The sequence below is a fragment of the Toxotes jaculatrix genome, chromosome 20 (assembly GCF_017976425.1).
Source record: "Toxotes jaculatrix isolate fToxJac2 chromosome 20, fToxJac2.pri, whole genome shotgun sequence".
NCBI lineage: Eukaryota > Metazoa > Chordata > Actinopteri > Toxotidae > Toxotes > Toxotes jaculatrix.
In genome coordinates this window covers 12,512,497-12,539,961 of record NC_054413.1, presented here as the reverse complement: position 1 = coordinate 12,539,961, position 27,465 = coordinate 12,512,497, and the positions used below count along the sequence as shown (strand labels likewise).

General features: G+C 39.9%; 1 protein-coding gene across 1 annotated transcript in view; it reads left to right on the top strand.

Annotated features, from left to right (window-relative positions):
* The window catches only part of ctnnd2a (catenin (cadherin-associated protein), delta 2a), a 291,359-nt gene that overhangs the window by 91,141 nt on the left and 172,753 nt on the right, over window positions 1-27,465 (top strand). The window contains exon 3 of the mRNA XM_041066353.1: window positions 3,572-3,684. Coding sequence (XP_040922287.1) covers window positions 3,572-3,684 — 113 coding nt within the window. The remainder of the gene's footprint in view (window positions 1-3,571; window positions 3,685-27,465) is intronic.

Here is a 27,465-nt window from a genome sequence, read left to right as displayed (position 1 = left end):
AAACAGTGGTTTTGAAGCAGCATTTGTCCACATAACCATAGAGAGACATGGGCATACACAAAAACTCTCAAGGTGAAAACAATACTACCTGCACTGTAGCGGTTTGTAATAACTGAAAATGTTCCAAAAACTGTCCCAGGTGCACATATTTACATAAGGGGGGGGGGGGGGGGGGCTTCTCGGGGGGGCTTCTCGGGCTCACCATATCGAATCATACCGAATGATCAAACTGTTGGTAGTGTTGTTTTCTGGCATGAATCGGTGTCAGCATTCAACACTGAGTACACAGTATTTAGAGACAATATACATTATTTTACTCTAAAAGCATTTGTGACTATCCCCCACCTTATGTGTTTTGTTGGAGAATGGCTCAAATACATACACAGTCACCTCTATGAGAGCAATGCAGGTATGTGAAAGGGCAGGGGCTGTGTGTAGGAGGAGTCAGGACCTAATTTATAATGCAGAGGGGTGGATGGGGGGGGGGGGGTTCTGCAGTTGCCATAGAGACCTTTGTGGCTGAATGCGGCTGCTGCTTTCTGTCGCCTTTTCACTCCTGAGAGGGAGGCGGTGACACGCACACAGCACATGCACACCACAGTGGAATCCTACACCTTGTGCATTTTGATAGAAACACGCAGATGAAGCACAAAGAGCGGAAGCTGAAACTCCCAGCTCATCAGTTTTGTGGACCTGTTGGACTATGTTCCATGCACTTATCAAGGTAAAATATACTACTGCATACAAACAAATATTTTGTAATTAGGTTACAATTTATGGGAATCGAACAAAACAGGTGGGATTTTTTACAAAGCACATGCAGAATGATCAAAATAGCTCGGATTACACTTCTTGAAGCACTGACCTTCAGATAAGTTTTCACCCTACTCACAATGTTGATAAAATATTTCCTTTCATTGCCAGTATATAATAATTTGCCTTCCATTTTCATTGGTGGATTTTATGTTGGTGTCATTTTGAATTTACTGTGCTTTGTGATTTTCAGACTTTGGTGAGTGAGTAATTGTCCATGTGCTTAAAACATAATTCAGCAAAATAAGTTCTTCTCAAAAACATTAGAGAGACTTTCTTATGTTAAGTTGCTCATTTTTTTTTTGTAGAAATTATGAGTAGTGGTGTTTTATAGAAGCTGTTTCCCGCTGAATTCAGTGCTGTTCACCATACAACAGTGTACAGTGATACTTAAAACAGTACAAAGAAAGAGATGTAGGCTCCAAATCACTAAAATCAAAGTGTTTAAAAAAAGGATATTTTAGCATCCAAAATAAGCTGAAACCAAAACCTAAACTACTGCATGAAGCATCCTGTGCTCCTGTATTAGTTTTGAGAGCTTCAAATGTGCTCTTTACTGTCTTGTAGTTTCAGCTAATCAAAGTGCACAGTGGTGTGTAATTGGACACGTTAGTTAAACTCACTCACCTGGTACCTTTGCCAATTTATCATTGTGTTTTTGGAAGTGTTTGTCCGTGGCAGTTCATCTTCATAGGCATCATTTATTGTAGCATATCAACTATATAGCACTTCCTTAGGCAAAGGGATTGGATGAAGAAAAGGTTTATGCATAATTTAACAATTTTTACCTCAGCTCAGACCTGGCCTAACAAGTTTTCCATCTGTTTTAGCATTCAGGCATTTACCATGTTACCTCAGAAGGCATTTAAGATACTTTATCGTTGATGCATTATGTATCATCAGTTAGCATAATACTACTGTGGGTGCAGGGATTTGCATTTTTACACCTTGAGGATTTAAAACAGTTGCAGCTGTGGCAAACAAGGTAACAAAGCAGTCTGTAGTGGGGAGCGGTGGAGCAGGGCTTTGAAAACAAGGCCTTGCTGTAAAACAAAACTGTAATTTAAAATTACGGGTCCAAGGGGTTTAATAGACCCTGCTCAAATTCCCAGCGCCACCTCGCTTTGCAAATCACAGGGGTGGCTGAACCTGCTAGTTTGTTGTTCAGAAGAAAATGTCGAAAAGGAGGTATTGACAGGGAGGTGGAGCAATGAGTGGAGGAAAGCAAGGACAATGTGTGTGAATGAAGAGAAGATTGAAAGAGGAAGAAATTGAAATCGTGTCTTATTGCTATTTGAACTTACAGCATATGAGCATACCATACAGTATGCAGCAGTGGTGTACAGATAAAGGAACTTCCCACAGTGAGATCAAAGATCTACTTCTACTAGTACTACATATGTATGTGTCAGGGGGTTCCTTTAAGTGAATGTGTCATAAGTGAATGTGTGTTTATATGTGTGTTTTTAAACAAGAGAGGGAGAGGATAAGAGAAGAGGGAGAAGGAAATGAAAGGGAGAGAGGGAAAGAAAGAGTGTGCATAGTTATGAGTAAATGGTTGCTCTAAGTCTGTGTGGGGAAAAAAGGAGATGAATTGCGTTGTGCTGTGTAGTGTTTGGGGAGGAGAGGGGATTGAAGTTGGAGACTTGAGATAGACTGGGGATCAACTCATTCAGAGCTTCAAATGGCTTTGAGAAAACCAATCAAACTGGCCTACACTCTTTCTATGTCTCGCTCACACACTCTCTCCTGGTTTCGCATACACATGCATTCAATCATACATACACAATATCTCCAGCGAGGTGGAATTCACCGAACTATTAATCTGCTTCCATGCAGTAACACACATGCACATACTTATGCACAGTGATTTCTGGTTGGAATCTCATCTGTCTGGCTTATAGCTAATTGACTGATATGTTACTGTCGGTAAGCCACTTAAAATAGCTAATGCATGAGCACACACACATATGTGCATACAAAACAGGGTTGGGTTCAGAATAGAGCATTCAAGGGTAGTGAGAGTGACAGACACACACTCACACCTCCCCCCGGAATTACCATCTATGCAGCCTTGGGTGTACAGTAGCTGGGAGCATGTAACTTGTCAGACACAAAAAAGGCTCATGGCAACACAGAGTAAAAAAAAAATACAAGGGGCTGCACTGAGGTCCATGTTGTATGTATTTTAGTGCTTATCACATTACTGTACAGCAGTTTATAATACCATAAGACTGGACTTTACAGCTCTGAAAAGTTATATCAATGGTCATTTTTCCTCTTTGTCAATTGCAATGTAAATCGTAGAATTATACAATTTGCATTTGCGGAGTAATTCGTGGTAGTTTTGTTTTTTTGGTACAATGGAGCTGCTTTTCTTTCTGTTTTTTTTTTCTTTTTTTTTTGAGAACTCTGGGTCCTGATTGTTTTCTTGACCTGGAGCTGACAGTGCTTCACTAAACCCACGACAAGTGTGCTGTGATCCCAGAGCAACTTATTATTCACACTGAAACCAATGCTGTTTGGTGGTTTTAAAATGTTGCTATTATACATTTAAAGAGAATCTTATGGTTTTAACGGTTAACTAATGACTAATTGGATGGGGAAAAAAAAATGTATTTCAAAATAAGATAGTCACTCCACCCACAGTTACAAACTTTCCTACCTAGGAGTTTTCCAGCAGAACCTCAGCTCTCTCTCTTTCTTCCTCTCTCGTTCTGTTGTGTCACACACACTGTGCTTCTCTTTATCTCTTCAGGAGCTTCAGTTTGAACGCCTGACCAGGGAACTTGAGGCTGAGCGTCAAATTGTTGCCACCCAGCTGGAGAGATGCAAACTGGGATCAGAGGCTTGCAGCATGAGCAACATCAGGTAACCTGAAAACCCTGTTTCTCTTTCTCTGTCTCTTTCTGCCTTTCTGGCCCTGTTCATGCCTAGAAGTAACAAGCATCTCAGGTGATCCAATCACAAAATGGACAGCTTTAAGTACAGGTGTGAATGCACTCAGGACGTATTTGAAATTCAATCACTCAGACTTCATTTGGAAACGGTCAGTGCTGCATGCAGCCACATTCTTTTAGGATTGTGAAGGCAAATGTGTCCTGGGCCCCTCTGTGTATGCGGAAGTACGTACACAATCGTATTCCAACTACCATAAGCTGGCTTTGTCTACAGTGTCTGAACAAGCTCACAGAGATGTTATTAGTGCGTTAAACATCTTGGGCAATTTGGTTTGCCTGGAACACACCAGGGAATAGACCCAGTCTTCTGATTTCTTCTTCTTCTTTTAATTTCCAGCTGACTAGGCACAAGAAGTGCATTACTGCCTCCCGCTGGTTAAAAACTTTTGTGTGGTGGCTGGTTGCTGTGCAGAGAGGATATGTTTGTGTGCATGTGTGCTTGTGTGTTTGTGTAAACACAGAGCATGATGGAAGAGCCTCTATGTCCTTCATGACACTAACACTGACTGCACCATTATACACCTCCACCGTGCACACATGTACACGCACACACAAGCACACTGCAGGCATACGCACATACAGGGTGTTTTCTCCTCAGAGTGATGTTACTGGAAAAGAACAGTGACCCCCTGCATGGGGTGCATTGATCAGCTGGATGGATTGGGAGAACGCTGAGGTTGACACACCCAGATAAATGCGCACATGCACAACTGCACACATTGATGGTGTAACATGTACACGGTTTAAAATAACACTGAGCTTGTGGGGAGTTTAACACACACACTCTATACGCACAGATGCAAGACATAACTATGTTATGTGTATGATAGCACACTTCACAAACACAAATTGGTACTCTTTCACATACTGCACTGATACGCACACACTGCGACAGTTGCTGAGGGCTTGATATCACAAATGGAGCAAAACAACCGTTGGCAGCGCTGCTGCGGGTGCGACAAACACACCTTCACCCACACATATACACGGTCAATAAATATCCTCTTAGAGACTTCCTGTTCCTCATATTACGGCACTAATTAGCAAAATAGCAACAGCCCCGAAACCCTTCAAAATACTTCATTATGTTCCCCAGTTATTAAGTCTGACCTTTCTGCTGCTAAAACTATTTTCAGATGAGGTAAAGAGAGCTCTTTACAGAAAGAGGGAGTAAAGATGAAGGTGTGAGGGATGGATGAAGGAGAGATGTATGTGACTAGCATGCAAATTTTGAATCATATGCTCACGTCTCAAACCTGGAGCTTGCACATCTTCCCCTCTCCTTTTACCAAATGCCTGTTCCCTTACATTTTTTTTTCACAGAGGCTTGAATAAAAAAATTGGATTGTGCATGCCTGCATTTGTGTGTATGTTTTTTTTTTTTTTTTTTTTTTTTTTTTTTTGGTGAATTTTGCTGTCATGTCAAAGGTTCATAGTCTGGTTCATATCAATTCAGCATCACTCTGAGTCCCTCAGGCAGCTTATTTCATAACTACACAAGCCTGAAAAGCTGGGGGGGGGGGCAGTTACTGCAGTTCAAAATACACTTTTGAACTTTCCCAGTTCACTCGGTATTTGCTACAGCTAAGCCTCAGATGAGACTTTTTGGTTTAGTTTAGAGGCTCTCTGCCAAGGTTTGTGCTGAAGTTATTATTATTTTTATTATTTTTATTATTTATATTTATATTTATTATTTGTTAATAGACCTGGATAGTCATATAAAAATGACTCCAGCACCAACATCAAAAACAAAGTAATTGAGTTTTTAACATGTGCAGTACATAGTCATTGAAGGCACTTTAGTGAGAAATGATACCCATAATACCAAACCTTGTACCCGTTTATTTAATTTTTTGTTTACTGTGGTAAATTTGTTTTGTGAATAATCCTTGTACCACAAGACACAGATATGCTTACGATAAATAATATTACATTTCTAAATTAAAGAACCAAATACATGTCAAGCAAAAGTTAAGTCTTTTATTTTTCACATATTTATAGCAAAAAGCTTAATTTCACAAAACCCATAAAGTAAATAGCATTGGCTATTGTCACCTTTGTCACCTTAATCGTACATGTTAGTGAGACACGTTTTATTTTTTAATGTTTTATTATTTTTTCAAAAGTGTCCTTTTGAATTTATGATGGTGTTTGCTGTTTCAGGTACTCCCACGCTCTCTTTCAGACTTTTGTGTATTTATAAAATAGCTTAAATGCCAGTAAGATTGTTTTGTTTTTATCAGACGTGTGTGTGTGTATATATATATATATCAGTGTACATTTTCTTCTGCGACAAATTCATCTGAAGTCTCCATGTGCTGTTTCTAGCAACACTACTATGGTTTTATCTGAACTTGTATGTCTATGTGAGTCCATTGGCTTTATGCTTGTGAGAGTACCTGGTAGAATAGTGTTGTCTGCTGTCAAGTCCGCTGTCGCACAGTTGCATCATCTTTTGATTATCACATCAGATATAGAGGACTAGCTAAGCGTTTGTCTGCTGACAGTTCACTACATGCCATCGAGTCCACATCCATCCTTGTGCGCGCTCAGATTTGTCAATGCGTGTCAACTAAAATGTGTGATGTGCATTTTTCTTCCTTTTGATGCATCATGCATACACATGTGACAACTCACCTCTCAGTTTGCCTATTTTTAATTTTGTCGAATTTGATTGACATAATCTTTTATGGAAATTCTAACAGGGGCATTTTTATTTCCCTTTTATTTATTTATTTATTTTTTGGTCCAAGCCTAAGTATAGAGATTAGAGTCTGCAATATAACTGTGAATGATCAGAGTGAGTCTGATGCTATTCAAAGAGACAGCGCTAACCTTTCCCATGGTCTCCAACATCACCACTCATTTTCCTCTCCTTCATCAGGGTCTTAGTGACAGGCAGCAGCTAAATATAGACTGTAGTGGCTGGCTCTGAGTGAAAAGGTGTTATAACAGAGCACAGGGTAAAAATGAAGGAAGGCAGAGGAGATAGTTGGACTGGAATGAAAAAGTGGAGACAGTTAACTAGACAAACACTAGGAGTCTTTTATATATTCCACATAGCGTTTTGACATTTCATTAGAAACCTACTTTCATCTAATCTAAAAAAACCTATGCTCTTATCCTTCTAAAGTTATGTTTCTCCTGTCATGACAATCTATATTTTCTCAGACAAGGTTACATGTGGGCTTAAAGCTGCAGCCAGCAGTGGGTCCATAACTCTGTTAGAAGCCTGGTGAAAGTGAACTTAAGAGCACACACTACCTGGTACCCTGTGGTTTTGTGTGTGTCTGTATGTGTTATTATTCCAAATGTGTGGGAGTTTTGTATCCCCTTTGTTTGTGTATTACACATGCTTGGAGCAAGTACTGTGTTCGTGTTTGCATGTCCGTGTGTGTTCTTGGCAGCCGCTGCGAGCCTGCGTGTCCTTAGTTGAGTTCCGCTCAATAAAGCAATTCAGGCATCTCCGCAGACTCTTCCTCCTCAGAGCTGAGGACCCTAAAAAATGCCCGACCACAGCGCAGAAACCCAGGGCATTACTGACTAACATCTGTTCACACTGTGAACTGTTGGCATGCGACACAACACTTTACAAGAAGGAAACATACACTGGCACACATACACACCCACATGCAAACACGTAGACTCCAAACGCCGTGCCGAGACTAATTTATCATTTTTCTAACATTAGTGGTAAGTGGCAGCCAGTGGGAAATGTTTGCTCCTGCTGTCTTTTCTGCCTGACTGGCTGTGCAGCCCAAGCTTTCAGTGCTCTTCTAAAGGGGTATACCGCTGAATTTATGGTTGATGCATTTCAATTTGTTCAGTCTATTTTTTGCCATTATGTAGACGCCAAAACAAAGTGAGTAAAAGAACATCAAATCATGTAAAGATGAGAATAGGAAATGAAATTGTATAGGTAATCTAGCTTTATAGGTGTAGAGGAAAGTGATTTCAATACAATAATTCACTGTGATGTGTCATTTACCTGTGGTATACATCATACTGTAACTGGATGAAGAGTTGATATATCAATCAAGACAGGGAGAAGTCAACATATGGAGACACCTAAGTTGATTTTGAGTAGATTGATTAGATTTTAGTTTGCATAGAAGCAAGGGTCAAACCTTCAGCAAGCTTTAAAGTCAGCTATGGCAGTTTTCCTAACAATGTTGTGAATACAATTCCAGGATATATCCTTCTTTAGGTTTGGGAATCATTTTTACTAAGGAAACCTGGACTGTTAGCTCCTCTTTCAACCCAAAAACAGTGAAATATATTGTAAACTGATTGGCTTCATCAAAGGCCCTTGTCCAGTAACACTTTACTTTAGGTCCACTATTTAGCATTTATATTTATATATAAAATAAATGGTAATAAATGGGTTATAACCGGGGGTAAAGTGGACCAGTATGATCTGGCACCTTTGATTAATATGTCTGATTAGCTTACATACATAATAATATGGGTTGATGTTTCAACCCCCCCTAATGTTTTAACCTGTCCTAATAAATAATGCATTTAATTTCCTTGCTGCACCGGTACACTGCTACACCACTAACCCATGGGTTTAACCCATGGTTATAACATAATATAATGTAGTTGTATGCAGCATTCTAAGTGTTTATTAATGTACAGTGTTTGTCAACAATTGTCACTTTCCTATGAAGATAATAATTGATTACAGCTCTGTTTCACTATATTGTCATTCATTGTCTGTTTATGCAGCAGCCTCCACTTATGGGTTTCCACTGGAGGTGTTGTAGTTGTTAACAACAATAAAATAAATCATCCATGAAACTAAAGTGCAGCTTTCAATGCACACATTGTTGCAGAGACTAGCACGTTGCAGAACTTGAGTCTTACCAGTGTTTTTTGCTGTTTGCTGAGATACAAAGCGCACAATGTCTTGACAGAATCAGATCATTAAAGGTCCCTTGGCCTTCGTCTCCCTCGCAGCGACGTTGCAGGGCATACTGGGACACAGTATTGGTGCATTAAACTGTTGGAAAATAAATAGTTGGCTACTAAGCTAATCGTGACTTGAGGGAGCAGAAGGTTATCAAGGCCATATATGAAATGTCACATCAGCTTATGGATTCACTGGCTAAATTTAATTATGTTGTTGTCATATTCCACTGGCTACAAGCCAACATAGTACCAGTTCGATGCCTTGTGGCTAGCGTTATGAGGTATTTATGCGTATATGGTAGATGGCGAAATGCGGATATTCCAGCAATTAGTTACGATTTAGAACAAATAATGCACGGTGAGAAAGAGGTGGAGTACAGTTGTTATAAAGCTATGTCATTAATTTAAAAAGACATTGCATGTGAAAGTCTATTACAGTTTGCCAATTATTTTAAAGCATAAAGGTCATGTCAGATAACAGGAATCCAAGCTTAGGTGGACAGTCCATCAGTTGGTATGCAGATGACAAGGAAAGTTGAGCGAAACAAATTTGACCTCTAAGTGAGTGTTGTGTTGTGCTTAATAGAATTATTAGCATTGAGTGGAGAGAGATATCAATGCTGGGTGTGGGGGAAACAATGCAGAAAGAGTGTGGGAAAGAGAGAAGGCAAAAAAAGAAGGGCTGAAGGAGAGTAGGAAAAAGACAAAGAAAGAGAGAGATGGCTAATAAATAGCTTTCATTACCCTGTGGCAACCACAGAATAGGTTCACTGATTTATTATCATTCATTTTTTCCCCTGTTCTCTTCCTCTGTCTTTTGCTTGTTCTCATTGTCTTATTTTCTCTCACAAATTCATCTTCTTCTTGCTTTAAACATCTATCCACTCTAGCTTTCATTCTTATGTTTTACAGATAATATTTTACTTGTAACAATAAGTAATATAACTGTATTATCACTGTGCTAAGAAACTGAATTGATTCTCTTTGAATTACTTCAAGTATAGTATATCTACAGGATATCAAGTACAGGAAGTGTGCGTGTAGGTGTATAGTAATCACAATTTTGAAGAGTTCTGTTGACAAGACCTTCTGTCTGGCCTTATCATTTATGTCTCCTGCTGACATAATGATGAGTTTAGACATGAAGATTATGTCTGTTTTATAGTCAGATAGGCCTACTTGCTTTAGGTATCACAGATTCTTTTCTGCTGCTGTTTATGTGTGTAACTAAGAATCAAAATACAGAAAGAATGAGAGTGATATGAAGTATGGGATGATACAAGCTATGTATTTGGAGAAAATGACAAGGATACAGTAAGAAAGAAACAAATGGGTGCTGATTAAAGATGCTTTTTGTAAGTCTCGACCACCAAATGTGTTTCTAGGTGGTGGTTGACGCTTGCCAAAAGCTTTAGCCATGACTGTGAGAAGTGATACATTTCCACTGGTGGAGACAGCTTTTGGTGAGTAAAGGAATGAAGTTTGATGCTGGACTTGCAACATATCTTCTGTGCTGATAAGTAAACAGCTGTTAATGCTAACATTGACTATGTAGCAATAACAGAACTTACAAATATCCACTTTAATAAACTTTTGCAGCAGACACATGTGTGCACATATTTGAATTTCTTTTATTTGTTTTTTTGCATGCTTTGTTATTTGTATGTATGTATATATGTGTGTGTGTGTGTGTGCATGTGTGAATCTGTGTGTGAAAAAGTATGAGTGAGAGCAAGAGGGAGGGAGAGTGATGTGTAAGGTTCATGTCTTGAGGCAGCAACAGCTTTCTGATTGTGTTGTTTGGACATACAAAGAGGTAGGTCAGAGAAAGGTAAAGCCTGAGAGTCCATTACAGTACGGGTGTGTGTGACGGTGTGTGTGTGGAGAAGAGAGAAGAGGGGTGGGGTGGGGGGTTTACTAAAAATGAGCTCCTGAATACATCTCAAATAATCCTAGAAAAGTGGGACACTCAAAATACCTTCAAATAATCTTCAGAAAGGACTCTTAAGAAGAGCTAATTAATAGCATTAATTACCAAACACAACAGAAGAAATAGCATCTCTGGATGTAATTTTTTAAATCAAAGCCACTAACTGACAAGTTTCCAAGTAACTGCTACCTGATGGAACTAACAGACTAGAAGAAAAATATTTTTGGTAAATTGTACAGTTTTTTGGCAGTATTTGTAAGCCAGAAAAGCAAACAAAGTAAATTGTTAGCCCATCTCCACTTGAAGTAAACAAGTGGTCTCCATGGCAACAGGTCAGCAGGCTGCTAAGTGCAGCACAGTTCTAAGAGGAGAGAGCAGGGAGGTTGAGTACCCTGCTAAATGTATAAGTGGAACAGCCAGGGAGAAATACAAGGACAAGACACTGAGTGAAAACACAGAGGTCCACTTCACTGAATACACCCAGCAAAAAGAAGCAAAGAAGAAGAACAACCTCATATTCTTCACCGATTCCATCTACATTTTGAAAGATAATCTGATATATTCAAAGTAAAATAAGGTGTTGAGAATGGAGAACGGAGCTCCAGGGGGCAAGTCCCAACACCTGACAGACCTACTCTCCTCAGTCCACACAATGGCAAGTACAGAGACACAGATTCTTCCTGTCAGTGCCCCAAACCCCTGCCCTGTCTCTGTCCCACCCTCTTGTCTCTGCACCCAGCACAACAAAACCCTGGCACCTCCTCATACATCCACACAGCCATCTGCCAACAGCCATCTCTGCCCATCCCAGCTTCCATCCTCTCAGCCTGAAGAGCAAGTCCCACAAGTGGTCCTGCTGGCTGACTCCAGTGGGAAATTCCTGGACACAAACTAGCTTTTTCCTGGAAAGAAAGTGCTATCTGTGCTAAACACTGTAACACCACAGGCCAGACAATGAAGCTGTTAAGACTGTCAGAATTCCTCAATACCTGGTGATATACAGAAGATGAAATGACCTGCACAGCCTCCATAGGGAATGGCAGATCAAACCAGTAGAGAGTCCCTTGACACCCTACTCCCTTATACAGACATCCCTCCTCATGTCATCCATTACATTAATATGGAGATCAGAAGAGAATGTACCACCTTACCCAATGTCCCCCTGGCCCTCCACCCAACTATCGGCAACTGGGACATCTGTGTCCTAGGTGGCCTCTGTGTCCTAGGTAGCAAAAGAGGCATTTACCATATCTCACCAGTAAAAGATTAGTTCAATCCCGGGGCTTGAAAGATTCTTCTTATTTTGAAGAGGACATTTTTTGAAACTCTTCATTCAGAAAAGTTCAGGCCCAGAGAAATGTGCTTCTAACCAGAGATCTGAGTGGACGTATAAGAACTGAACCTGATGCCATTGACCCACAAGGCAACAAATGTGCTTGGTCAGTCTCCCCTGTTTGCCACACCAACCATCACCCATCAAAACAACCTTGACTCTGACATAAATCAAAGTGGCAAGGAGGTAGTGCATCTCTGTCAGGACTTAGGCCTATACATAGATAATGGCAGATTCAGAGGGGACTCTTTCAAGAGGTTCTCATACTCCTTTGCTACTGGATCTAGTGTAGCAGATTATGCAATCACTGATAGGGACATCTCCACTATCAGTGCATTCAGTGCCAAACAACAGTCACTTAGGAGCAAAAAACAAACTTACATCTATATGAAACATGAAGATACTGAGAATGCTATCAACCAAAATCAATTCTGCGATATGTGGAACATCACAAAGCAGCCACAAGCAGTACCCATCCAAAATGGTGACATCTGGAGTGCCCATTTTGAAAATATGCATAAAGACATCCCAATAAATCAGATTAAAGCCCCCTTGATTTCCCAATCACTTGATAAGCATTATCTACACTGGCTAAATATCTCTAGCCAAGGAAAACCTGTAGTCCAGACAGCATTAAAAATTAAATGCTCAAAAGCAGCACTCCAGAGATGCAGCATGCAACGTTATATATTGCACGCTGCAATATATAACATTGTATTATAGTCAGGATATTTTCCTGACATCTGGTGCAAAAGGGCTCATTTACCCCATTCGTAATAAGAAAGAAAAAAAAATCCTTTATTAGTCCCTCAGTGGGGAAATTGCATTTAGCAACAGCAAGGTTACAGTACAGTAAGTGAAAGTAAAATATAAGTAAGACCAATATGGCTAAAATAAGAAAATAGCTGCTGTAAAAAATAAAACATACATACATACATACATGCAGCTGCTCTGCAGAGCTGACAGGACGTCCTGCAGGGGGTGGGACTCATGGTCCAGCATAGATGACAGTTTTGCTAGGATGCTTGTACTGAGTCCAGAGGACAGCCCAGGACAGAGCTGAACTTCCTGATGACTTTGTCCAGCTTCTTCCTCTCCTTCTCAGTTATGCTGCTGCTCCAGCAGACTACACCGTACAGGATGGCTGAAGCCACCACAGAGTCATAGAAGGTCTTTAGGAGTGTCCCCTGCACACCAAAAGACCGCAGTCTCCTCAGGAGGTAGAGCCTGCTCTGCCCCTTCCTGTACAGTGCGTCTGTGTTGTTAGTCCAGTCCAGTTTGTGGTTTAGGTGAACACCCAGGTACTTGTAAGAGTCCACTCTCTCAATGTCCATTCCCTGGATGCTCACCGGTGAGGGGGCAGACCGGTGTCTGCGGAAATCCACCACCATCTCCTTGGTCTTCCCTGCGTTGATGAGGAGGTTGTTTGGCCAACACCAGTCCACAAAGTCCTGCGTCACTCCTCTGTACTCTGCATCATCATCATCACTGATCAGGCCGACGATAGCAGAGTCGTCAGAGAACTTGAGCAGGACACAGCCGTCCATGTTGTGTCTGAAGTCTGCAGTGTAGAGGGTGAAGAGGAAGGGCGCAAGCACCGTGCCCTGAGGAACCACACAGTACCACACAGGAGGTCTTCCATAGTTGTGGTACCATCCTCAGCTTCAGGCTCAGGTTGAAGACTTGCCCCATAATCCCACACAGTTCCTCTGCACAGGATTTCAGGAGCCTGGAGCTGATGCTGTCTGGTCCAGCTGCCTTTCGTGCTTTGATCCTCCTCAGCTCTCTCCTCACCTGGCAGGTGTGAAGGACAGGGGTGGGCTGGGAGGGTTACTGAGTCCATGGGGCGGTGGGGAAATAGTGAGGTGTGAGCAAGGGGTGTGCCGAGAGACAAATCAGACCTGAGTAACCGGCGTGGCATCTGTGTCAGCAGTTGTCTAGATAAATTATTCTGAAGTATTCTAAATAAAAGAATACTGAATTCCCTTGACTAACACTTTGTCTTGAGTTAAAAGTAAAATTGGCTTCCTCCGAAAACACTGCATCATAGACCATGTATGTATCTTTCATACTTTAATTCACAAACAGGCTGTAGTAGATTAGAATGTTATGTATCCCTAAACAGAGATTATGAATTGGCAGAATATCTCTTAGCTGAGATAGAGATAGAGAGCAGAGGCAAACCCTAGCCACTTGTAGGCTCAGTGACCACAATCTGGCAATCAAAAAAAGAACACACACAATAAAATAATGGCAACTGAAAGAAAACAGAACATGTGGTCATTGTTTCAACACCTAAAATGTAAATCACTCTATGAAATAATAAACATTTTAACCAATTCAGTTCATTAATCCAAAATTTCAATGAACTAAATGACATTCCAAAATTAAAAGTACTCCTTAGAGCCGGGCATATCTTGCTTGCTTTTGATGCTTTTGGCAACAATGTTTTTGAAACTTTTATGCCAATAAAGCAACTTTGAATTTGAAAGCAAGAATGAGAACAAGAGCAATGAGTCACCACACACAAACGCTTGCCCTGCTATATGTTGGTGCCCCAGTCCCAGAGCCTGTATAAGACTGTTTATTCTAATCAAGCTGTGACATTTAGTTCCACACCAGCAGGGACCAACTCTGCTCTTTGTGCCACATGTACGAACCCACTTACATAGCCACACATTTCCTCACCCTGTGCTCAAGACTTTTCTCAGGAGCAAACACACTTACTAGACTATAAAGTTGCCCTACCCCGAGGAGCAGACATTCACACCTCTGGCATCAGTTTAGTCTTCACACACTTTAGAGTTGATCACAGCAACTAATAGACCCCAGGCACACGGAGAGAGTGCCAGAAACATTTTGAGAAAGTCCCCTGCTTGTCTTCCATTGAATCATGTTTCGTCTAACTTGCTCTAGCTGCTTTCCTGTTCTCTCTTGTGTTATTATATGGCTGGTATTATTTTCACCTTGTGAGACTGTGTGTGTGAGTGTGTGTACATGAAATTGTACTCCTGTCTTTGTGAGGACCAGTTTAAGTTGTCAACCTTGTGGAGAGAGGACATTTTGGGAAAGTGAAGACATTTTGGCTGATTCTGACATCTTTAAATGACTGTTTGAGGGGTAAGACTTAGTCTTAGGGTCCAGGTTAATAGGTAAGGGTTAGGGTAAGGGCTGGGGTTAGGCCTTTAGTTAAGATGGTTAACATTAGGGTAAGGGGCTAGGCAATGCATTCCACCGAGCGTCTCACAAAGACAGATGTCCAATTTGTGTGTGTGCCATCATGGCAAAATGTAGCCCTGGAGACACCTACTGTAGCGGGAGCTACCACATAGGTGGTTTTGAGTACTTTGGCATGTGTTTATATGCCTGTGTGTGTGTGTGGACTGATTTTGTCACCATGATAGCGTTACAACCATGCAAGATGCAGACACAAAACTTTACAGGTGTGTAGCTAATATCAAAATGAGTTTGAAGATGGGAGCAGTCTGACCCATGAGTACTCATGTAATAACATTTTAATGACACCTGGGTACTCATGGGTCAGAAGGTCAACATGTTGACGGGTGTCATTGCTGGTGTGATCCCATCATATGATGGTCTCTAGTTCTGGGCTCTGATGCTGCACTAAGGCACACTTGACCTGATGATTGGTGCTAAATTGGTTACAATTCATCCTGTAGTGAACCTGAATACTTTTCTTTGTACTACCACCACCTGCACATGCGTATTTATGCACATGCTAATCTCGGCTTCCTTGTCTTTTATTTAAATGTTTATATGTTTATATTTGCCCTTATGTTTATGTTTATATTGCACTCATGTTTATATATATATATATATATATATATATATATATATATATATATATATATATATTTTTTTTTTTTTTTTTTTTTTTTTTTTTTTTTTTTGCTCTTACATCTTGCTCTTGATGGTACCATAACATGTAAATGTACTGGTATGACAATAAAAGTTCCTTGATCCTTGAATAGCTGGACCAAATTGCATAGAAATCCATCCAGTAGTTTACAAGACATTTCACTAAAAATCTAAAATCTCATGGTTGTTCTTTCCTTTTTCTTTTCTTTTTTTTTTTTTTTTCAAATTCAACCGTTATATCAAGCACCAAAGTCATGGACTGAGTGACCAGCCATTGGATGAAATCCAGTATTTCTGTTTAAAGTATGTTCTGTGCTTAAAATTGGCCGTTGTGCCATTTATAATGACGCAGCATGGCTTGAATCAAGGTGTCTTTTAACATTTTATTATATTGCGCTGTCTGAACTCAGTATATTCTAACCTTTTCTGCTCTACATCACGGGAATTTGAAATGGCTTGACAGACACACATGACCACCACAGAGGTGGTTTCTGCTTTATGTTGGATTTAGGTGAGTTCTGCTTTATGTTCGATTTAATTTATTTAACAGGTCCATCGCATTTGAACAGTTTTTATACTTCATCAAACAGATATCATTTTATGTCTTTTTACACGCTCTCTTTCTGTCCCTGACCACCTTCCTGTTTTTGCCACGACTAAAATACTGTCCAATTACATTCCCTTATCTCACTATACCCCACTCTCGTCCCCTGCGTTGGGTGATAATAGAGGGATCCATCACACCATTAGCTGCAGGCGGTTTTATAAGCTCAGCAAAATGCTGCATAGAGAGAACTCAAATTATAGGCCGTTGCATTATACCTTAAAATACACCTTGTGTTTGGGTGTGTGTGTGTGTGTGTATATATATCTGTGTGAGTGATGATGATACCACGAGTCATGCTCCCCCCCTAATGACTGATGATGCATTTCCAAGAGGAGACGAGAAAAATGGTGGCAGGTGGCGACATCTCTCACACCACTCTCGTCCCCGCTGTCTATCTTTCTGTCTGCCTCTGTCTGTGTTGTTTCATCTCTCCTCCCTATCTATCTGTCTTTGCTCTTAAATTACTTCTTGGCTTTTTGGCATTTCAGTGGGAGCATTTTTTTTCTTCAGGACACATTTCACTGTATATGGAGAAACCCTATACCTTTGTGTCTTCTTAAAATGACTTGATAACCTTGCTAGCGGCCAGGTTAGCTGTTATTTAGATGAAAAATGTTCATTCAGGCTTAATAAGATTTTAGAACTAATATTTTATTAATCTTCCTAATTGAAGAACGCACTTTTATCTCAGCATACTCAACAGTGAAGTCAGAGGTCAGCTAAAGAACTCTAGTATAAACAGGGATTTAGCAATTGATTGTTGCTCAGGGACACTTTGGTACAGCCAGTATATACTGAGTATACTAGGAGTTTAAATCTTGCTTGTCCAGTCAATGGCTGGCCAGAACGGTAAATGCCCTGCCACTTCTAATCGTATAGCTTAGAGAAACAAGCTGCTTCAGCATGAAACCAAATAGAGTACTAATAGTAGTGGTAGTAGTGCACATTCAGGCTCTTCTTCTTCCTTGTGATGACCATATTGTCTGCTGCTCATCTCACTCATTGTGAAGGAAGGGGCAAATAAAACTTTTTTTTTTTTTGCTTTGTCATCATCTGTTTTCTTGTTTTAGACACATCACATCTTGCAGAGAGATGTCAGACAAAGAAGTTGAGCCAGAGTTCATAAGTAAAAACGTAATTGTCTTATTTTCCAGTTGCAACAAGCCTTCCATGCATGTAGTTCAAATATTAGTGCACTGTATATTGCCAAGGCTTTTAAAATACAACAAGAGTTATACTGTAAAACTGTTTAACAGTTTACGCAAAAGTGAACAATCACAGAAATGTATTCACTATTCAAGGCTTGTGCTAATTTATCATGTTGAGAGAGAATGATGTATTGCGCTCGTGTTTTCTCCACAGGTATGGGACTTGTTTAGAGTCTGTGAGATTATGGACTTGGTGTATATTTTCTTTATTTTTTCAAAATTTGCTAGAGATTTCTATATTTTGCACAGAAATAGTGAGATTGTCTGTGTAATTCTAGTGATAGAGAAACCTCAGTCAAGCTTCCCTGGGAATCCATGCCTGTTTTTTGCCTGTTACATCCTGTTTTCTACCTTGTCAAGGATGTTGTCAGCTTTCTGTCAATGATGGTCATCAAGTATTCAGCCATCAAGCACTCTCTTAAGGATCAAATAGACTTCCAGCTTGATTTGAGATTTAGTTGATTCTTGACAATATGTCACATAATCTCCTTTTTATTTTGAAATTATTTGGTTATGCCAAATAATGTCCACTGCTTGTTGTTCTAGGTGTAGATGTGAAGGCGGACAGACAGGCCATATTTATTCCCTTTGCAGTCAGCAGCTGGCGACTCCATGTCAGTCGCAAGGAGATGGAGGCCTGCAGGGCCAACAGCAGCAGCAGCAGTGTGTGTGTGTGTGTGTGTGTGTGTGTGTGTGTGTGTGTGTTGTGCATGTGTGTGCATGTCTGTGCACCCGGTGTATGTGTGTGTCCTCGCGCTAAGGGGAATTGGGGGCGTTTGGTTCATTAAACTTGCAAATGCATGCTTATCTTGCCTCAACACTAGATAGTGGGGAGAATAGATAAGAACCAATGAAACCATGCCAGAGTGGTAGACAGAGAGAGGAAAACAGAGAGTGTGTGACAGAAGAAAACTGAGAGAGAAACACTGAGACAAACCACAGACAGAGAGAGATTACAAAAAAAGACAGAGCAAGAAATAGAATGAATTCAAAATGTAAGGTGTGGAGTAAGAACAGAGGAAAGAGGGAGAAAGTCACAAAGAAAGAAGGAGAAAGGAGATTATTACCAAATTCTGTGGACGTTAATATCTCCCCAAAAATTATATAATAGGACACCTGATGGCTATTTGAACACGTTTTATTTGTTTTTTCTTTATTTTTGACATCAGAAGCCATAATAGTCCCCCGTAATAATATTTTCTGAGTGTATAGTTGTTTTTTATGTTTATTTATCCATGCCACTCATCCATCACTAATTCACCAGGCAGCTCTGATCACATTTGAACAAATAATGGAAATATGGTGCATCTTGGTCCCGCTTTCAGCATTTTCCCCGTGAGGGATACTGTATCATTTGTTTTTTTTATGTGTTTATTATTGCCTTGTTAGTCAAAGAAACAGGAAGTTTCCTTGCTATTCTGTGTCTTCAATTCTGATGTGTTTATGCCTGATCAGTGCTTAAAGGGCTCCACTTTGTGCTTACCCTGAACCCATTAAACTTTCAGTGTGAGTGTGCATCGTTTGGTTTGGCACACCCTTTTGACTTCGGTGCTTATAATTACTCTCAAGAAGTACGTGTGTGTGTGTCAGTGAAGGCAGTTGTTAGCACGCATTTATGTGGGATTGTGGTCTCTGCTGCCAGTTCAACAGGAATGGGTGAAAAAAGTGATAAAAGTGTGTGTGCATTCATCCATATAGACACACTAAGATGTTTTGTTGACCACACATTCAAAAAGCTCGGCAGACTATTAAGGTGCTTTTTAATATGCAGCATTTGTGGTGTGTGTATGTGTGTGACTGCACTGCCTGTCTGTCTGCTTGCAATCTTTTGGGCATGTATCTCTCTGTGTTTGAGTATATGTGATGACAGCGTGATCAGTGTTGGGGAGAAAAGGTTTCCATTTAACAGGATTAAAGTAAGCTGGTTTCAAAAAATGCCAACTGTAATTTATAACAGTTACAGTAAAAACACAATGATCACAGTGGAGATGCATTACAGAAAAATAGGTGATTACTTGTAATGCTACACATGTACCAGTCAATTTTATGACTCAGTTTGAAGTTTAAGTATTCCAATGCAGTATATTCCTACTTACAGAATCAAAACCTTGGTAATAACTGATATTCACTCTTCCTACCAGAAATGGAATTTCCATTATTATTTTCTGGACAAAGGATTTGATACATTTCCTTAGGCTTTTCAGAAATATAAATGTAATATAAAAGTATAGAATTTCACAGGAATATCCATGTTTGCCTGAAAACCGCCATCGAAACAGGATATAAAATAAAAACATTTAAATGGATAAGAGGCATTTGGACCACATGTGGTGGTTAAGGCTTATAAAGGGCATGAGAAACGAAAGGTTTAATACTCCACTGGCGAAGATACCTACAGGTTTTTGTTCAGTTTGGCTCAATCAGAATCAGAAAAACTTTATTAAACTTTGTTATACTTAATTAATCAACCACATCATTCATATTCACTGGATATATTTAGATCCGGTATAGCAGGCAATGCTGTTAATGATGATATCCAGAAACTTTAGTCTGCTTTAGCCACGCTGCTCCAAGCTATGATGACATGCGTTTCCACAATGGCCTCACAATAAGGGATAGCTGCTCCTAGCCATAGTGTGTTAAGTTACCGCTAACACAAGCTGAGACTTTCTGGCGGTTGCAGCTTCACACTAAAAACTCTCCATTCACAAACTGGCAAAATGCTTTTACTGTGAAGAAGTTGTAGGAAATGCAATGTCTTTGTTCCCAAGTTAGTGGAGCTTCATTATTGGTACAGGTTAACTATGTTACCTTGCTGTCCTATGGCGCAGCACAACTGATTAACCCCGTGGGGGAGGAACCTGATACTAGAGACAGAGGGAGAGAAATGAGAGGGAAAGCAACAGAAAAAGAAAAGATATTATGGAAGACATCAGCAGAACATCATCAACATCATCAAACAGCTGAGGCGAGGACAGAGTATTGGAGAGAGACCACCAACATGCAAGATACAGAAACATGGTTCTTTTCAATTTTTTGTCCCCTCACTGATCTTCTCAAGAGTTGGTGCTAAAGGGTCTCAAAAAGCTCTGACTTCCATGTGTGTAAGACAGAAAGTGTTAGACCAAGAGAGCAAGGGAGAGAGAAAGAATATGAGTGAGTTTATCCTCTTGAGACACCATACCCCGAGGCCAAAGGAATCAACGCCTGGAGCAGTTTGGGAAGATGATTGTTACTTGTGGAGTGGAGGCTAGGTAGGCGATAGGTTGTGTGTGTATGCATTCCAGGGACAGGTTATTTTGGTGGCTTTCTGTGCGCACACAACTGTGCCTGGCCTCTTCACAAATTCACATTCTCTGCTTTATGTTTGCGAACCCCACACTTTGTCATTAATACATAATGACAATGTGAAAAATCAACAAGAAAGAGCCGAGCTCCATGTTTATACTCCAAACCTTTATTCTGCATCATTACTTCTGGTGCCTGCATGAATAATAAAGCCTTGTGCGTTTTGAAACCAAACAAAAAGACAGAACAAATGATTGATTGGATTCATTAACTGAAACATAAAGCAGTGCATGCTCTATACTGTCCTGCATTGAACAAAGCATCACAATCCCACAAAGATTTCATAGAGGATTTAGAACACAAGAAAGCTAGTAAGTTTATTTCCTATGGGCCAAGGGTTGGATGTGGGAGGGTAGAATCCTCCCAAGAGCCATAACTGGATGCTTTGATTACATTTTTCATTGAGACTTTTATTACCTGCTCTGGATGCTCCTATATCGATTTTTGTTTGCATTGTAACCCAATGAGTCATACAGCGTCCTGGGTGGTGAGAATCACTCGATGATTCAAAACTGACATAATCTAGATGGAATTTTGTGGAGAGTCCTAGTTTTCAGGTTTCATCTTGTATATGAGCAGCGTAAAGACAGCATGGAATTTCAGAATGTGGAATCTCGTGTAAGAAAGGGCAATAATAAACAACAATATCAGTTCTAGCATATGTTGTATTTAAACAGACATTTTTTACCGTGGATATTGATTTTCCAACAACAAAGGACATCCTTCTTCCGTTTCCTTTTTGTGTTTAATATCTCCAGTCGTTTGTGACTTGCTCATGAAAATGCTGCAATGTTGTTTAACACTATACATGGCTTGTATGCTTATTATTTTTCTAAGAAGCTAGCTGTGTCATTGCCACCTTAAATGTGCTAAGGTAGGTATCTACTCTGAGGTTCTAGCCCTCAGGTACCACCCCTGGCTATTTTGCACACAAAAAAGAGTCTGTGGCTGTGCTCTCCTTTCCAGGTGAGATGAATTGAGATGAAAAGAGAGCAAAGAAAGTGACTGTAGTGTAAAGCGATGAAATAAATTTATAGATGGAGGTGCAGTAAGCACATCAAATTCCAAGTCTTTCTATTTTGTTGTTTTTTTTTTTTGTGTGTGCGTGTGTACTGCAGGAATGCTCTAAGCTTTTTTAAATGGATGACCAAAATGTACACAAATTGAAGAGGTCTTGATCACTAAAAACTGAGGTAGTCATCTTCTTCAAGAGTACTTGAGGGCCTTGTGTGGTATGTCTTGTAAAAGCAAAGCTCAGTGTCACCCAATTTACATAATGTATTGCCAGTGGTGGAATGTAACAAAGTATTTGTACTTCGTTACTGTACTTAAGTATTTTTTTTACTTATCTGTACTTTACTTAAGTAAAAATAATAATGTATACTTTGGATTTTACTCCATTACATTTCGCAGCAATTATCTGTACTTTCTACTCCACTACATTTCTACAATTTATGCCGTTACTCGTTACATGTTATGAACATAATTTCCTCAAAATCTTGCATGAAAAAAAAATAGACTGATTGCATTGAGGTGTTGTTTGCCATTGCCAACCAATCAGGTGGTTCCATTAGCCCCAGCGATGGCGGAGTGCAGCACGAGCTGGTGAACTGGTCTGATTCCGGCGAGAAGAAACGACATGCAACATCGACATGAACACAGAGCCAACGTCGGCTGAGCCTGAGTCTGAGCCCTCCAGCTCAGAATTAGACAGCCATCTTTGGCCGTATTTAAGCAGGTGACATAGTCAAAGACATAAATCACGCCTCCCCTGCCTCTGCGACCATGGCTGTGGTGCCCCTGAGCAAGGCACCAATTTACCCGGGCGCCAGTCAGTAAGTCTGTTACAGGATGTAACTGGCTTTTTCAGTATGTAGGAAATGTGCTGAGTCTAGCTGCATCTCCCAAAATCACTCATTATCATATAATCTTGGTTTAAATAAAGGAACCCATCCATCATGATGTGTACTTGGACCAAATGTGAAGTGTGACTACAACAGTCTAGCTGATTCTAAAGGACCTGGATTGCTCTGTCTTTTAGGCCCATAGAGCCTGTTTATCACTAGGAGCTGCAAGCGTTGTGCCACTTGATCATGATGGGCCCAAACTTTTCATGATTAAGAAAATTTCTTCTTTCTTGGCTCTGGAGTTTTAAATTGTATCCCTGCAGTTTTAGACCCCAGCTGATCCTGATTTGAATTCATTTCTCTACAGCATTGCTTCACTGGGCTTGATTTCCTACCACATGCCACATGTTTTCTTCAGCACCTCTTTGCTTTTACTGTCCAACTGTGTGCTGACAAGGTTAAATTTGGCTGCAGTCTGGGATGTGTCTGGTTAGGTTTTGGGAGTTGGCTCTCATTGGCAGTCTAAATCTCTGGTGCTCTTATTGGATTACCTTGATTCAACGGATTGAATTGTACAGTGTCCTTGCTCTCTGCTGTACTGTGTTTATTAATCTTGTGCAGCATTGGTGGAAGCCTTCAGTACAGTGCTCTCAAATCCAGATGCAACACACTGGTGAAAGTGCACATCTGGTTGTGTGCTGGATGTCAAATTTGGTTGTGCGCTGGATGTCAAATCGTTATAATGGACACCTCCAGCCCTCTTTAATGCAGCTTCTATAAGGATTGCATTTTAAAGAAATAGTTGTAATTGCAGATCTAAACTGAATTGGCTACAAGCATGCCTCCTTTAGAAAGCAGAGAGTTAAAGGCTGAAACGATGCATGGTGTGCTTCAGATTTATCCAACAAAAGCCAGGAGGACAAGTCTTAATTAACACTGGCTGCTTTTCAGGCAACTGCACAATGCATGCACAGTTTCAATTAGAAAAGTCAAAGCTGGTCATTTCCTCACTGAAACTTCAAACAATCTGAACAATCCCTTGAAATTTTGGAAGACTATTAAATCCTTAGATCGAAATAAAAGTAGCATAGAGCTTCCTCCAGGCTTTGTTAGGGACTCACATAAAATCTCTGATAAGGCCAAAATACTTGGTTGTTTTAATGAGCATTTCATTGCCTCTGGTTTCTTGTTCGATTCTCGCAACATCACTCATGAGAATTCCCCTACTGTTTGCTCTGACAGTCATGTTATGGTAACTCACTTCTTTACTTTTAATCTGGTTACAGTCTCAGAGGTGCACAAAGCCCTTAAATTTTCAAACACTATAAAATCAGCAGATCCTGATAATTTGGAGCCATACTTTCTAAAGCAAGCAGCTTTTATTGCAAAACCTTTTGCACACCTTTTTAATCCCCTTTTGGTCACTAATGAAATTACTCTGGTCTGCTTTGTCCACCTGTGACTTTACCATCGGCATATTCTTGCTTATAAAGCCACTCCTGGTCTGTTTCCATCTTATCTACAAATCTATGTCCTTCAAAAAAGGTTGGGAAGTTATTGTCTTTTCTCCCAGTGCTGCTGTTTAGCCAATACTTAATTGGAAATAAGGGATGTTATGCTGCTCCCTCTGCTTGAAATAAGTTGCAAAGTAACCTGAATCTTAGTAAATGGATGCATTTAAAGCAATTTTAAACAACTTGGATGCAGGCACATCTGGCTATAGATGTTTTGACTGAGTGATATTGCCCCCCTTTTATCTCAGATGTTGATGACTTGTGAATATTTGATTAATATTTTGATATTTTTATGATTCTGTAATTCATTCTTTATTCACTGTCACTGTCAATTGTTATATGATGTCTGCAGCCCTGTTATTTGTGTTGCTACTTTTCTGTTAAAGTCCCAAAGAGACTTCACCTGGCTAAATAAGGGTTAAAGAAATAATGCTTATGTTTTTCCCCAGATGTTTTTCTCAATATCAGCAATTTGCAATGAGAAAAAACAAACAAACTGTATAATAGATTCAGGATCTGGGCTGAAATAACTCAGTATAGGTCTAATTTTCCTCATTTGTAAATGTATTATAGGCACATTTGTGTTTTTATTGTTGTCACCATGACAGTGAGATGTGGACTAAATACAAATCTTTTCTGCAATCAGTATACTTTAGAGCAAGCCATAGACCTGTTATTTACTTGCAGTTGTTACCACAAACTGTATATTTGCTTCCATTCTTTCATGCATGCAGAAAATATTCCATTTTGCTCTTATGTTGTGGCATGTATGTACTTATAGATAAAATTGTAAAACTGTCAATAGAATAAACACAGGAAATAAACAAGAAGTTACCTGCACATGGTCATGTTTTCCCGTGCAAGCTTCATATTTTACTCAGTCAGTAAATCCAATCTTTTTTTTTTTTTTTATCTTTTTTGTGGCTCTGTTTCTTCAAGATGTTAGCCAATGTTGACTTCTACACATTTGGTGCCTATTGAGAACAGCGTGTAAAATGAGAAGAATTAACAACTTAACAACTTTGCAAATCTAGCCACCAAAAAGAGAGACAGTGTAATCACTCTCAAGTTAGCTGCACCCTGCTATAGCCAGATGGCTTTTGTGCGTGTGTGTGTGTGTGTGTTCATTCTAGGAGTCACTGCGGACCAGACATGGTGATATATTGTGATAGCCGAACCAGCCAGCTCCTCTCCTACCAGTTAATTAAAACCTCAGCTCCAGGGCCCCCGGTACATGTCACGTCACATCATTCTCATAAATCAATCACAGATATACATGCATATATTCGCACATACTGTATGAATTCATGTAGGCTATGTGAACAGCATCATTACCATATAAAACTACACTCAGACACCTACACCTTGGTATATATGTGGAGTAGATCATGATCATATTATTTGTTTTCTCTTCAAAGAGGCCATGTCATCATTCTGTGGAACATTAGTCATTGTCTATAGCATTAATTACACTAGGTGAATGTCAAATAGATGAGTCCAACTTGGCATTAGTATACAGTAAATGACTACATTATTGTTTTCATATACAACTTGTCTGATAATGTGGGAATGGGTTGAATGAGTGCAAAAATGAATGTTGGCCTGAAGGGTTTTGTTGAGTGACCAGAAGAAACTCTTTAAGATCAGGCTTCCATATCAAACAAGGATGCAAAGCTCCCTGTCTGTTCCAATGTAAATATCTGGACAAGAGGCAAAAAGGAAGCAGCTTCTAGTCAACTTGTTTGTTCACCGTGAACTATTACAAGTTTACACAGCATTACTGTCATCAAACACTTACTTGGCCAACGTTCTCTCTTTTTTCCCCTCTGGTTTGACATCTTGAATATTGCTCAAATTTGAGCCGAGTCTCATAATTTTGTCTGTGTATGTTTAAGATGTCTGTATGTTTCCTATGTGGTGTAAGATTACACATGTGTATATGTGAGTGTGTCTGCAATGCACTCCTTTTCAGACTAATTAGAGACGACTTGGTCAATTGGGAGACAAAAGTTGTGTCCCCCAGTTGGGAGAAAAAACTGTCTTTTGAGTCAGTGGTTAAGGTAGGGTAGACAGTTTGCTTTGCTTGGAACACACCAAAGAATATACCTAGTTTGTGTTGTTTTGGTTTCTTCCTCTTCTTTTACATTCCTCGGGATTAGGCATGAGAAGTTACATTGCTGCCTCCTGCTGGTTTAAAACAATGGCATATTTGGAAATGATGTGTATTTACATATAGAGGAAGTGAGATCCAATCACAAGCGGTCACTTGAGACGCCATGTGTGAAATGGCATACTTAGAGCTGTCCACTTGTGATAGGATCACCCGAGACACACATTGATGACAGGTCTGAACAGGGCCTATGTAATGTCCCCAGAAATGACCTCGATCAATGTGTGTGTGTGTGTACAGTATGTATACAGATTTAATTAAGTTCCCCATTGTGGGACTAATATAGGTGAATCTTATCTTATACAGTGTGTGAGCATGTGAGAAGAAAGAGGAGAAGAAGAGCTTGTTGTTTGAGAGAAATATGACTTGAGCAATTCACAGTATGTTCGCTGGCATGAATGGTTACACTTAAAGAACAAGACGTACCCACTTCCACTCATCTGCAGGAACAGATTTGTGTAAAATGAGAATGGGAGGAGGAAAATATGGAATTGCCATAAAAACATAAAAGCTGAAAAAAGTTATGAAAGTGTTCCATCACTCTATGAAATGATATAAATAAACAATAGCTGCAGACGTACGACAAGTTTCCTCCAAATCAGCTTTGTTTCCTTTGACAACATGAAATGTTGTTGACACAAAATTTAAAGTCAAATATTGGAATATAAAATGAGAAACAATCACTAAATTAGATTTAAAACTGTTCTGATTATTGACTACACATTTTCCAGACCTCAGTTAGAGCCAGCCAGACAGTTCTTATGTGTAGAATCAAACATCAGTGACTCTCACTGGGTGAGGCCAAAGTGTTTCTGACTGCGAGCCAGCAACACAGTTGACAAATTATGATCGGTGTTCCGGCCAAGTGTTTTCACTTTTGTCTCTGTAATCGCTGTTAATCCCTTGCTGTTTGGCCAATAATATCCTCTAACAGTAATGCAGTGG